Source organism: Rhinoraja longicauda, chromosome 21 (genome assembly GCF_053455715.1).
Source record: "Rhinoraja longicauda isolate Sanriku21f chromosome 21, sRhiLon1.1, whole genome shotgun sequence".
NCBI classification, from domain to species: Eukaryota; Metazoa; Chordata; class Chondrichthyes; order Rajiformes; family Arhynchobatidae; genus Rhinoraja; species Rhinoraja longicauda.
The window spans coordinates 3,205,596-3,218,999 of NC_135973.1; the positions used below are offsets into that span (position 1 = coordinate 3,205,596).

Consider the following 13,404-nt stretch of genomic DNA (forward strand, 5'->3'; position numbering starts at 1 on the left):
TGTATCAACAACGTCCCGTCGTGTGTCCTTGCCTCTGGTCTGGGACATTGTGCTGTGATTTGGAGCCTTGCATTATGGAAGCTGTAGTCCCTGCCCGGTGCCGCCAATGCCACCCACTGCCCATCAGACTACATTCCCCATGAGGCTTTGAAGCAAAGTTCTGAAGCACCAGTCGAGGTGCCTGCGTCTCTGGCGTTGCATTCTGGGAATTGTAGTCTATTAGATAGGTGCCGGCCGGGTAACCCATTGGGAATGGGATTACATCGCCCATCAGGCGCCGATGCCGGTGACGCAAATGTTGCATTGTGGGAAGTGTGCTGCCTCCCAACCAACACAATGCACCATATAACTACATTGACACATCAGGCTGTGCGCCGGGTGATGCCGGCGTTGCATTGTGGGAGTTGTAGGCCTATAGTGAGCCGCCAAGGTTATCCATTATCCAAGGTGACTATATCTCCCATCAGGCCAGGGACGCAGGTGTTGCATTGTGGGAGTTGTAGGGAGTTGTAGAACCGCCAACGCCGCTGACCGAGTGCGAGACTGCATCGCCCATGGGGCCATACGGAGGCGCCAATGACTCGTGCGGTGCATTGTGGGGAATTGTAGTCCACAGCCTATTGCCGCCAGCGCCCTCCACCGAGCAGGAGACTACATCTCCCATGAGGCAGCGCGGCGGAGCCCGGCCCGCGAGAGGGAGTAGGAGGGGAGGGGGGGAAGAGCGGAGAGAAAAATTCCTGCCCTGGATGCCCGGCAAGATGGCGGCTCGTGGTCGGAGGCGCGGAGTGGCGGGGATGAGGGAAAGGTCAGTGGGAGCGGCGTCCATTGTTCATCGGACGGGTAGAAGTCGGGACGGAGGCGCTCGCTCACTCGCCGGGCCCATCCTCCCCCGCCCGGGCTCCCGCTCCACCGACCGTCACCGCGGCCCCTCGACGACCCCCACCCCCCTGGCCCGGCCCCTGCCCCGCTCCCCGGGTCCCCCAGCTCCAGGCCCCAGACACCTCGAACCCCCTCCCCTGGCTCCGGCTCAAGGCGGCCTCCACCACCCACAGCACAGGCGCTAACTCAATGTAGGGGGGTGTGCGAAAAGGCAGCGTCTCCTTCCCCCAGGAGGAGGTGAAGGTGAAAGGGGGTTGTGCAGTCAAACCCTTCACTCATTCGGCGCCTGTCAACACAACCCACCGTGCTCACAGGCAGCGAAAATGCCCTGTTCTTTATTTAAACTTTATTTCAATAAGATAATATAAGCAAGGAATACAACAGGAACAGCGTGAGTTCACAAGTTAAAGGAGTAGAATTAAGCCATTCGGCCCATCGAGTCTACTCCGCCATTCATTCATGGCTGGTTTATCTCTCCCTCCTCACCCCATTCTCCTGCCTTCTCCCCATAACCCCTGACACCCGCACTGATCAAGAATCTATGTCTGCCTTAAAAAAATCCACTGACTTGGCCTCCACAGCCCTCTGAGGCAATGAGTTCCACAGATTCATCACCCTCTGACTAAAGAAGTTCCTCCTCACCTCCTTTCTAAAAGAGCACCCTTTAATTCTGAGACTGTGACCTCTGGTCCCAGACTCTCCCATCAGTGGAAACATCCTCTCCAAATCCACTCGATCCAGGCCTTTCATTATTCGGTAAGTTTCAATGAAGTCACCTTACATAACCTTCTAAACTCCAGCGAGTACAGGCCCAGTACTGTCAAACGCTCATCATATGCTAACCCACTCATTCCTGGAATAATTCTTGTAAACTTCTCCAGAGCCGAGCACATCCTTCCACAGATATGGGGCCTAAATTTGCTCACAGTTTTCCCGCATAAGGGTCTCGACCCGAAACATCACCCATTCCTTTTCTCCCGAGATGCTGCCTGACCCGCTGAGTTACTCCAGCATTTTGTGTCTACTCAGTGGTTGGACAAACTCGGATTGTTTTCTCTGGAGGTTGATGGGACATCTGGTAGAAGTATATAAAATAATGAGAAGTATAGATAGCATAGACAGCCAGAACTTTTTCCCCAGGGTGGAAATGTCACCCTAGACTAGAGGGCATAACTTTCAGGTGAGAGGGGCAAAGTTTAAAGGAGATGTGCCGGGCAAGTTTTTTACACTTTGGTTGGTGAGTGCCCAGGGCTGTGGTGGTGGAGATACGCGTTGCGATGTTTAAGAACCATTTTGACAGGCACGTGGATATGCTGGGAATGGAAGGATATGGATGACGCACAGGCAGAAGAGATTAGTTTAATTTGGCATCATGTTCAGCATGGACATTGTGGGCCGAATGGCCTATTCCTGTGCTTTATTCTATTTTCTTAATTCTGGATGTTATATTTCTCTCGGTGGTCACTGATCAATGCACTGAATTTACCATTCTGCGCCACCTCAAGGTTTTGGGCAGGTCTCTATATTTTTCTCCCTAAAACATTTTTTTTTTAAAGGGTCTGTTCACGTTCGATGTAGCAATTAGTTTTTTCCTTCATTGTCTGGTAAGAATTAAAGTCAATCCAAAAAAATGTAAGCAACAGTTTTTGCAAACACATTACCTTTTTTTCAGTTTTTAAACGGCAGTTGGATTATAAATTTCCATCTGCGGAAGACTAATTTTACTTGCATTTGATTCTTCTTGAAGGTTTCGGCTATATCTACATATTCCATCAGTTGAGTGGAGTGTCTATTTGTATGTTAAAAGGTTGATGTGTAGGTAAACCTGTCGGTAAGACAAAAATAGACCTAACATCAAATACTTACTATACAGAACAGAATGTAGACACAAAATGCTGGAGTAACTCAGCGGGTCAGGCTGCATCTCAGAAGAGAAGGAATGGGTGACGTTTCGGGTTGAGACCCTTCAACCCTTAGACTCTGTCTAAAGAATGAGCAAAACTAGTTGGTGCTAAAGTGGGATGAGTTAAATTTCAATCCCCTGCAAAAGAAAAACACAGGCATCAGATGTCAATGTTATCCACTCTTTAAAAAGTTGTTATGTGGTGTCAGGCAGTTCATTGCATTACTTAGGAACAGACAAGCAGATGTTTCTGATCTCTGGCAGTTTTATTACCTGTCCGTTTTTAATACACGTATATCTGAAAATAAATTGTGGGGATATGTTTACAAGTTTCTGATCATAAAAGTCAACTCATAAAATCTGCAGCTTTGCTGAAACAATTGAGAAGAATCAAATTTAAGTCAGTTGAATTTTCCATGTTTCATGGATGGAAATTTGTAATCCAACTGTTCTTTCATAACAGAAAGGGAAAAGTCTTTGCACAGCACCGTTACTTCAAAACATCTGAAAGTACTCATCAGTTCATGAGCTGTGACATTTATGTGATTTATATTTGGGATTATTATTTTCTTTAATATGTTCCTGTCATGATTCAGGACATCCCAAAGTAGTTCACATTCTGCATTACATTTTGAAATATAATGACTATAGTAAGGAAAAGAACCGGCAATTTGTGAAGAACACCTCCTCGAGTAATCACGTTATAAAGTACAAGAAATTGTTTCTGATCCGTGGCAAATTAGATCTCAACAACACTTCCAATGTGAAAATTAGCATTCTTTCTCTTATTCCCAGTGTTTTTTCTATTTGCCAGCGGTATTGGCCGAAGGACACCAGTGCGAATGTCCATGCTGTTTGAAATCCCGTCACATAATCTTGAGCATCCACCTGAGACAGGAGATGGGTCATCTGAACAGAATGATTAATGTTCCCATTGCAAGTGCACTGCAAATAATGTGCACTGTCTCATTGGTGTGTATTTCCGAACCATGACATCCAGATCTCACACTGAATATGTGTAAGAAGGAACTGCAGATGCTGGTTGAATCCAAAGGTAGACACAAAAAGCCGAAGTAACTCAGCAAGACAGGCAGCATCTCTGAAGAGAAGGAACGGGTGACGTTTTGGGTCGAGAAGAAGGGTCTCCCATTCCTTCTTTCCAGAGATGCTGCCGGTCCCGCTGAGTTACTCCAGCTTTTTGTGTCTATCTTCACACTGAATAGCTTGGGACGTAAACATTTGTGGAAAAACTGATGTGATATTTTGAACATTGCTCTCAAGCTGCAAAGTATCTTCTGCAGACAATCTTGCACCATCTTGCGCTCGAGTGCTTTACACCCTTTGATAAAGTATCAGGTCTTTTATCATATCAGTTGTCATGAAAGATTATCAACCTAAAGCACTGTTTCTGTCTTCTATCCACAGATATTACCTCATCTGCTGAGTACTTTCAGCATTTTCTTTTATGAATTCGGCTGAATTGTCGTGCTTCTTAAATTTTGTGTCTTTAACAGTAAATTGTCTGGTAAAATATTTGGTCAATATTCACTATTTCCTAATAATATATTCCTTTATTCGTCCCACACCGGAGAAATTTACAAACTGTAATAGTTCCGGGCAAGTCTGCTTTATCTCTATTTAGATAGTTAAAGAGGTATATATAGAACTTTATCTGTAACGTTAGTCTTTAAATAAAGTTTTATATATCTTGTCTTCTCCAGTTCAAGTTACAATGATGTGTAGTTGACTTTGAAAGTGTGCAGCCGTTAGTTGTTATTTCCTTTGCACTAACTTGCAACCACTCGTCTCTGTTTATAGTTAACGTCCAGATCAATGGAATGGAATCTTGGCTCACTGGCCCCTTGCTTTAGCCTCTCCCCGCCTTGTGGCTGCATTGTCACCATTCATTAATCTTTGTTCCAGGGCCATTTACACTTCAGACAATGTTAATAATTAACACTGTGAATTATTTCTTTTAGAGATGAGCTTGTTTTGGTAAACACTTTTTTTCCAACTGGGAATTCCTGTCATAGATAGACACAAAATGCTGGAGTAACTCAGCGGGACAGGCAGCATCTCTGGAGAGAAGGAATGGGTGACGTTTTGTGACGAGACCCTTCTTCAGACTCCAGCATTTTGTGTCTATCTTCGATTTAAACCAGCATCTGCAGTTCTTTTCTACCCATCCTAAGGTCATGCACTGATAACTTGGCGTTCACGTTATCAGCTTAAAACTGACAAACAGCCTGTTTGTCAAGTCGTTTGGCATTGATATGATAGTGTTCTGCTTATCAGCATATTAGTCCTTTGTATATGTTTATGCACCAGTTATGCTTCATAACTCCATGCCAGCAGTACTGCAGCCTCCAGGACATGCAATTTCCTGAAAAATGCAAGACAACATGTTGGCTTCGTATGTTAATCTAAAGAATGTCTGATGAAGGGTCTCGACCCGAAACGTAACCCATTTCTTCTATCCAGAGATTCTTCCTGTCCTGCTGAGTTACTCCAGCATTTTGTGTCTATCTAAACCAGCATCTGCAGTTCTTTCCTGCACGTAAACAAATAGGCTCAGGTATATAAATTAAGCAAGCTTTGCTTTCAAATCAATTGAATATATTATATCAGATGCATTCAAACTGTTTAGGATTTTGTGTCTATCTTCGGTGTAAACCAGCATCTGCAGTTCCTTCCTACACATGTTCTAAATCTTTCTAGGTTTTTGTTTAATTGTTCCAGTCTGTTTCTATGCATTGACGTTAAGTAAATAATTTTATGGCAACAATTCTTACTGATAGTTAATTAGTTTAAAAAAACTGCTCTTCACCTGGTGATTATGAAGAACCTTGTGTGAACTTGTGAGCACAGACTTTTGAAATCTTAAATGCTGTACCTAAACAGTTTGAATGCATCTGATATAATATATTCAATTGATTTGAAAGCAATGCTTGTTTAATTTATGTACCTGAGCCTATTAGTTTTATGTGTAGGAAAGAACTGCAGATAGACACAAAATGCTGGAGTAACTCAGCGGGACGGGCAGCATCTCTGGAGAGAAGGAATGGGTGACATTTCGGGTCGAGACTCTTCTTCAGAATATTATATTTTATTACTGATTGCCGAACTTCTGTACACTTCATGTCCAAATACATTCTTGCCCTTTTAATAAGGTACTTGCATAGGCACTAAGTCTGCATGACATTACCTGATTTAACATCTTCAAACCAATTAGTCTTTCCAGTGGAAGCTATGATATACATAATCTTAGCAATGCCTTCTCTAATGTGCAGAACATGCCTTGAATGTTATGTGCATATTTCCTTACCCTGTTAGATGTGCCATTGAAATGTCGTAGGTGTATGTTGAGGGAAAATGTTACTCCTGCCTTGTGACCAAAAGTTTAAGTCTTGCCAATGCTAAGTTCTGTGATCGGAAGAGTTGTGATTTCTGTGTTATTTACGGAGTATTTGCAGTTTGAGAAATAGCAATGTGGGTCTTTTGTACTTTCATTTCTAATTATGCGCTCCATTCACCTGCTCTGCTTCTTGATCTCTTCATTAATAACCTTTACCCTTCGTGGTCTCACAACTGGAGGCATGGAGGTATTTGAAGGAGTTGGGGGGAATAGTTTCCGTTTTTCTAAAAGTCAGGGGAGTTTCTGGGTTATATGGCTGATAACCAAATACTCGTGGAGTCTAGTGTCATTAGAAGCATTTATCTTGAATCGCATTTAATACTTTCTTTACTCACTCACTCAATACTTGCACCTTCTACCAACATCACCTTTTTGTATTAAATTCACAGTAGCTCAAGTTCACCAGCTCATCCGAATTGTGGAAGCGTTTCCACAAGGCAGCAAGGACGTAGTTAGTAAACTGTACAACTTTATGCTTCAGAATGTGAGGATTTCTGACACGTAGGGAATTGGTGCAGGAGGAGGCCATTTGGCCCTTTGAGCCAGCACCGCATGTTCGAAGTGTCAGGTGTAGTTACAGAAATCAAATGGTATTTTGAAGGTAGACACAAAATGCTGGAGTAACTCAGCGGGACAGGCAGCATCTCTGGAGAGAAGGAATGGGTGACGTTTCGGGTATTTTAATGCGTTTCAATTTGATTATTGAATTGAAAGTTGATTTATAGGGACAGAGTCGTGTATCAGTGTTTTAATTGTCTAATTCCGGACCAGTATTACATCTTGTGATGATTCTGTAGTCGACTCTTTATGGTTCTCAGATGGAATCATCTGAACAACAGGTCGCCAGTTTATTGCAGTTCACTAGCGGCACAAGACAAGCGGGATAAGTGTGGCATAAAAAGGTTCATCATTACGGTGATGTACTGGTAATTGTGTGATCTGCGCACTCAATTCTCTGCAGAAAGGCATGCTTTCTGGAAGTCATTAGTGTATTAATGACATTCTAAACTGTCTATAATCAGCGAAGCTCCTTAATGTGTGAGTAGAAATGAGAATTGGAAAGTTCTGCTGATGTTTGCGGGACCATGTTGTAATTTATCTGATGTGTTTCAGAAATTATAGCATTTGGTGCTGTTTCTGAAGCACAACAGTTAAATTAATCCACAGTCCCACACACAGCAGTCCAACTTTCACCAGATCTTATTTCTCATTGATTTGAATTGTTTTAGCTAAAGCTAAAAGGAACTAAACAAAAGGTGTGAGGTGAACTAATATTACCACAATTAAAGTTTAGGTTTATTACTGTTACGTATACCAAGCAACACTGAAAAGCTTTGTTTTGCATGCTATCCAAATGGATCGGATATACCACACATAAATACAGTCACACCAAACTTGTACAGTAGATAATAATAATAATAATAATAATAATAATATTCATTTATTGTCATTGCAACGAGTACAACAAAATTAAAAAATAGCCAATCCTGACGGTGCGTACAAACATATATGCAATAAATGCAAAAACAAATAAATACATAAATACAATTAAATACAATTATATTAAGTACAAGATTTTTTAACGGTGTTGCCTAGTGCAAAGGTAGTGTTCAGTTCTCGTATGGCCCTGGGGTAAAAACTGTTCTTAAGTCTGTTTGTTCGGGATTTGATCGACCTGAAACGTCGACCAGAGGGCAGATGAACAAACAGACGGTGGCCGGGGTGGGATGGATCTTTTATTATTTTGCCTGCTCTACTGAGGCAGCGTAGTCTGAACAGGTGCTCCAGGGAGGGCAGTGAGCAGCCGATGATCTTCTGGGCCGTCGTGATGACCCTCTGAAGGGCCTTCCTGTCCTTTTCTGAGCAGCTGGCATACCATGTGGTTATACAGTATGCCAGCACACTCTCGATGGAGCAGCGATAGAAGGACAACATGAGCTTCTCCTGCAGGTTGGTTTTCCTGAGGATCCTCAGGAAGTGGAGTCTCTGCTGTGCCTTCTTTACTGTGGTGATGGTGTTGGTAGACCAGGTAAGATCCTCTGCGATGTGCGTACCCAGGAACCTGAAAGCTGGTACCCTTTCCACACAGACCCCATTGATGTAGAGTGGGTCGTAATCTCCACTGGTTTTTCTAAAGTCAATTATAAGTTCCTTTGTTTTGGAGGAGTTCAGGACCAGATTGTTCACTGAACACCATGCTGCCAGCCTTTGGATTTCATCCCTATAGGCTGTCTCATCTCCTTCTGAGATGAGTCCAACCACAGTCGTGTCATCCGCGAACTTGATGATGGTGTTGGTGGGATGGGTGGGGGCGCAGTCGTGAGTGTAGAGGGAGTAAAGGATGGGGCTCAACACACAGCCCTGTGGTGAGCCGGTGCTCAGTGTAATGGTGGAGGAGAGGTGAGGGCCTATTTTGACGGTCTGGGGGCGGTTGGTCAGGAAGTCCTTGATCCATTGGCAGATGGTTTGGGAAAATCCAAGGTCGGAAAGTTTGGTGACCAGTCTGCTCGGGATGACCGTGTTAAAGGCAGAGCTGAAGTCGAGGAAGAGCATCCTCACATAGCTCCCCTGGTGTTCAAGGTGGGTCAGTGCAGTGTGAAGAGCAGTGTCGATGGCATCCCCTGTAGACCTATTTGCTCTGTAGGCAAACTGGTGTGGGTCGAAGGTGGGTGGGAGGCTGGCTTTGATGTGCTGCAGGACCAGTCTCTCGAAGCACTTTGTGATGACCGGTGTGAGTGCTACCGGACGGTAGTCGTTAAGACCGCTGATGACAGACTTTTTCGGCAGTGGGATGATTGTGGCGGACTTCAGGCAGGGAGGGATGGTGGATTTTAAAAGGGACAGGTTGAAGATTTTTGTGAAGACCTCAGATAATTGGTCTGCACATTCCCTCAGCACTCTGCCCGTCACACCATCGGGGCCTGCAGCTTTCCTGGGATTCACTGCTCTGAGCACGCGCTTAACATCATACTCCTGCACAGTGAAGGTGTTGCTGTCAGGTGCTGGAGAGGGTGTTATGTCTGCCACTGTAGCTTTCACCTCGAAACGAGCAAAGAAACAGTTAAGTTCCTCTGCCAGCGAGGCGTCGGCAGTCGTGCGGTTGCTGGTCTTGTAGTTGGTGATGTGCTGGATGCCTTGCCATACCCGCCGTGGGTCATTGTTGGAAAAGTGGTCCTCAATCTTCCTCTTGTAGGACGCTTTGGCATCCTTGATGCCTCTCTTCAGGTTGGTTCTAGCAGCACTGTATAGAGCTCTATCACTAGACCTGAAGGCGGTGTTACGGTCCTTGAGGAGAGACCTGACATCCTTTGTCATCCAGGGTTTTTGATTGGGATACAACCGGATGCGTTTGTCGACGGTGACATTGTCAACACAGTTTTTGATGTAGCAAAGTACAGTTGATGTGTACTCCTCCAAGTCATGATCCTCAAAAATATCCCAGTTGGTCCTTTCGAAGCAATCCTGCAGCTGCGAGGAAGCTCCTTCAGGCCATGTCTTAACAGTCTTTATGGTGACTGGAGCTTTCCTCCTGAGTGGGGTGTCTGCTGGAGTTAGGAATATGGACAGGTGATCTGACTGCCCCAGGTGTGGTAGTGGTGCTGACCTGAAACCCTTCTTAATATTTGAGTAAACCTTGTCTAGTGTGTTTTTCCCCCTGGTAGCACATCTTATGTGTTGTTCAAGTTTCGGGAGAACTGACTTTAGGTCTGCATGGTTGAAGTCCCCGGCTATGATGTGGGCTGCTTCTGGATATGTGCTCTGTTGTGAGTTTATTGCACCGAGCAGGTAGCCTAAAGCTGTGCTAGCGTTAGCATTCGGTGGGATGTAGACTGCTGTTACTATAACCCCTGTAAATTCGCGAGGAAGGTAAAAAGGCCTGCATTTAACTGTTAGGGACTCCAGATCAGGAGAACAGTGGCTATCTATGATTTGGATGTTAGTGCACCAGCTGTTGTGCACGTAAATGCATAACCCCCCCCCCCTTGCTCTTACCGGAGTCGATGTTTCTGTCCCAACGAAACGCTGTACGCCCGGCTAGCTCAATGGCTCCGTCTGGGATAAGTGGATGAAGCCATGTCTCTGTTACTAAGAGAATGCAACAGTCCTCCACGAGTTTGTTTGCTGATATCTGTAGTTTTAGTTCGTCCATTTTGTTGATGATGGATCTGGCGTTGGTGAGAAACATGCTGGGTAGCGGTGGTTTGTGTGGCTGTCTCTTTAGCTTGGCAAGTATACCGGACCGGCATCCTCGCTTTTGCTTCCTGTTTCTCCTCCGCCTGCGACGCCTGTTCGTGCCGACAACTATCCACGGAGCGCCCGGTGTCCTGGCTATCTCTTCCGGTATATTTCGCGGGTGTGGAAATTCGCGCACAAGGTCCCGATTGCACTGGAATCCTATGAACAGAAGATCCTTTCGGTTGTAGGTAGGATTTGCCTGATTTTCCTGATTTTCCTGACTAAATTTGACTAACAGACATAACACAGATAACACACATAAAACGCACCGAAAGGGAGAGCTGTGAGCCGCTGCGTCCGTGCGCGCCGCCATCTTGCCGAAGGGCAAGGGAAAGATGCAGAGTGCCGAATATCGTTCTCAGCATTGTAGCGCATCAGTTCCTTGGACTAAATCCATTGTCCGCTATGGGATAGAGGTGAATCGGGACAGGACCCTAGCTTATAGAAAGACCGTTCAGAAGCTAGATGACAAAGGGGAAGAAGCTGCTCCTGAGTCTGGTGGTGCACGCTTTCAAGCTTCTGTATGATCAGCCCAACAGGAGTGGGGAGAAGAAGGAATGACCGGGGTGGGACAAGTCTTTGATGATGTATGTAGTTCTTTGTTTCTACAAGTCTTTGATCACTTTGGCTGCTTTTCCGAGCCAGCCTAAAGTGTGGAGTACAAGGTTGGGAGTGAAGGTTGTATAGCTGGTAGAAATCATTCCGTTTCATTTCAGTTAAGGGCCTTGAAAGTTGTCATAGATCCCAGAATGGCCACCCTCACACGGCTTCTAACCTGGTTCTGCTTTTGCTTTCTGTGTTCTGCAGGGCGACACTAAACACTACAGACTGCTACATTGTCCGGGAGATTTACAACGGAGAGAATGCACAGGAGCAGTTTGAGTACGAGCTGGAGCAGGCCCTGGAGACCCAGTACAAGTATATCATCGTCGAGCCGACCCGCATTGGCGACGAGACCGCGCGCTGGATCACCGTGGGGAATTGCTTGCACAAAACGTCGGTCATCGCCGGCTCTGTCTGCCTGTTGACCCCAATAGCACTGGGTTCAGAATACACCCGCTACGTGGCCCTGCCCATCGGCGCCATCAGCGTGGCCTGCGCCGCGCTCTACGGCATCTCCTGGCAATTCGACCCCTGTTGCAAGTACCAAGTGGAATATGACACCTGCAAACTCTCCCGGCTACCCCTGAATACTCTCACATCATCCACGCCTGTGGTTCTGGTTAGGAAAGATGATATTTACAGGAAAAGACTCCATAACACAATAGCGTTGGCGGCCTTGGTGTACTGTGTTAAGAAAATCTGTGAGATTTGTGCAGTGTGATTGGGACAAGTTGCATACTGTTACCTATGACGTTGTTGTCAGTGGAGACCACAGGAGCAAGGTCTCCAGTAGATTTTCAGAAGTATCTCCCCACTTGCACTGAATCCTCCAGTCCACGTGATAGTTCTTGCCCACCCCATCGATTTTGATCCTCTGTAACAAAAAAAACCCAGTATAAACTTGACATTTGTATAAGAAATTCAATTAATGCAGAACTACTGGTGTATTTCAGGTGATGAGCAGGCTGCTGATATTCACAATTACTTTCATACTCCACACATTTCCAAAAAAAAAGTAGACATTATCTAGCTAGCATGAAGTATTTTGAGTTGTTTTGCGGCACAGAATTCCCAGATGGGTCCTGATTGCCAGTCCCGGGTCGAATGTTCATATTTAAAACCTTTCAGTTGTGGCTTTTTACCACTTGTGTTTCAGGAACTTTATTGGGATTGTAAAGTATAATCTTCACTTCTCATCCTTTGGCTGTGGCTCGAGGTGTTTAATCTGACCTGGCCACAGTTTATTTTGTTGAAGGAATGGCAAGCAGATTTGCACTTGAAATTGTCACCGGAAACTGCACTTGAAGGGGCTATTGTGACAACGTGCAAATCCACGATGACTGGGCTGGTGTGAATTCACCTGTCGTTTGCCTTTCTAAATAAATGAGTCACTGCCGTACAGTCAGGTGTGTTTAAAAAAAAAATTAAGGTCGTAAGGAAACCCCTAAACATTTGTAAACGGGACGTCAATTTTGCCATGTTCATTCTATTTTATTTTTGAAATAATGATCCTTGCTCTCTTTCCCAAATAAAATTCCATTTTGCAGCTGCTGTTCCATGGCATTAGAGTGATAAAAAACAATCCACATTTGGCATGACGTGTTGTTTGAGTTCCAAATTGTATCCAAGAAAGCTTTTGAAGTTCAAAGTTTGTCTGCAGTGCACATCACCTTTACTAGTTCTCCTGCATACAAGTTGTGTTGTAATGGACAGACATCTTTTTGTTAAATACGGCAATAAAAGGGAACATTTTGGATACAATTACAATTTTGCCCAAAATTCCTGATTTTTGACGTTGGTGATATTTCCAGCCTGACTCGTAGGTCAGTATTTACTGCATGTTTTGAGTATTTTTATTTTCAATCCTCGTGGTATTATCAGGTGAGGGAAGCAACATAGAATTATAAAATATACAATTGGGAGGATTAGAGAGGTCTCTGGTTTCAGGATGTACTAATACTTTAGGATTACAATGCAACTAAACAAATTCACACTTATTTTCCTTGGCTTGCACTGTGGAAAAGATGCTGTGGTGAATTTTGTGTGTGTATGGTGGGGCAAAGAGTGTGTTTGTGAACCTCACGCACTTCAGGCATAAAGATGTTGGGAACGTTATGCAAATTATATTTTAAGAAAGGGTAAACATTTTTGAAAACTTTCTAGATGACCTGTATCTTAGACATTCTTAGACAATCCAATAAAGACAGAATAAATTGTGCTGGAAGTGATGAATGGTGTGTAAGTGGTGTGGTTAACATCCTGCTGGAGGTGAGCTTTGTGCTGGCTAATGCAGAGCTGGCGTGAATCACGATAACTTGACCTATTTAGATGCTTGTGAATATATGGAAAATGGGACCTTTCACCTCTG

At 44.6% G+C, this 13,404-nt stretch overlaps 1 protein-coding gene across 1 annotated transcript; it reads left to right on the forward strand.

Annotated features, from left to right (window-relative positions):
- The first annotated feature begins 663 nt into the window (after positions 1–663).
- tmem11 (transmembrane protein 11) lies at positions 664–13,404 on the forward strand. The gene is made up of 2 exons (XM_078418408.1): positions 664–805; positions 11,241–13,404. Exons 1-2 carry the CDS (start codon positions 747–749, stop codon positions 11,755–11,757), a joined length of 576 nt encoding a protein of 191 aa, XP_078274534.1. The 5' UTR covers positions 664–746; the 3' UTR covers positions 11,758–13,404.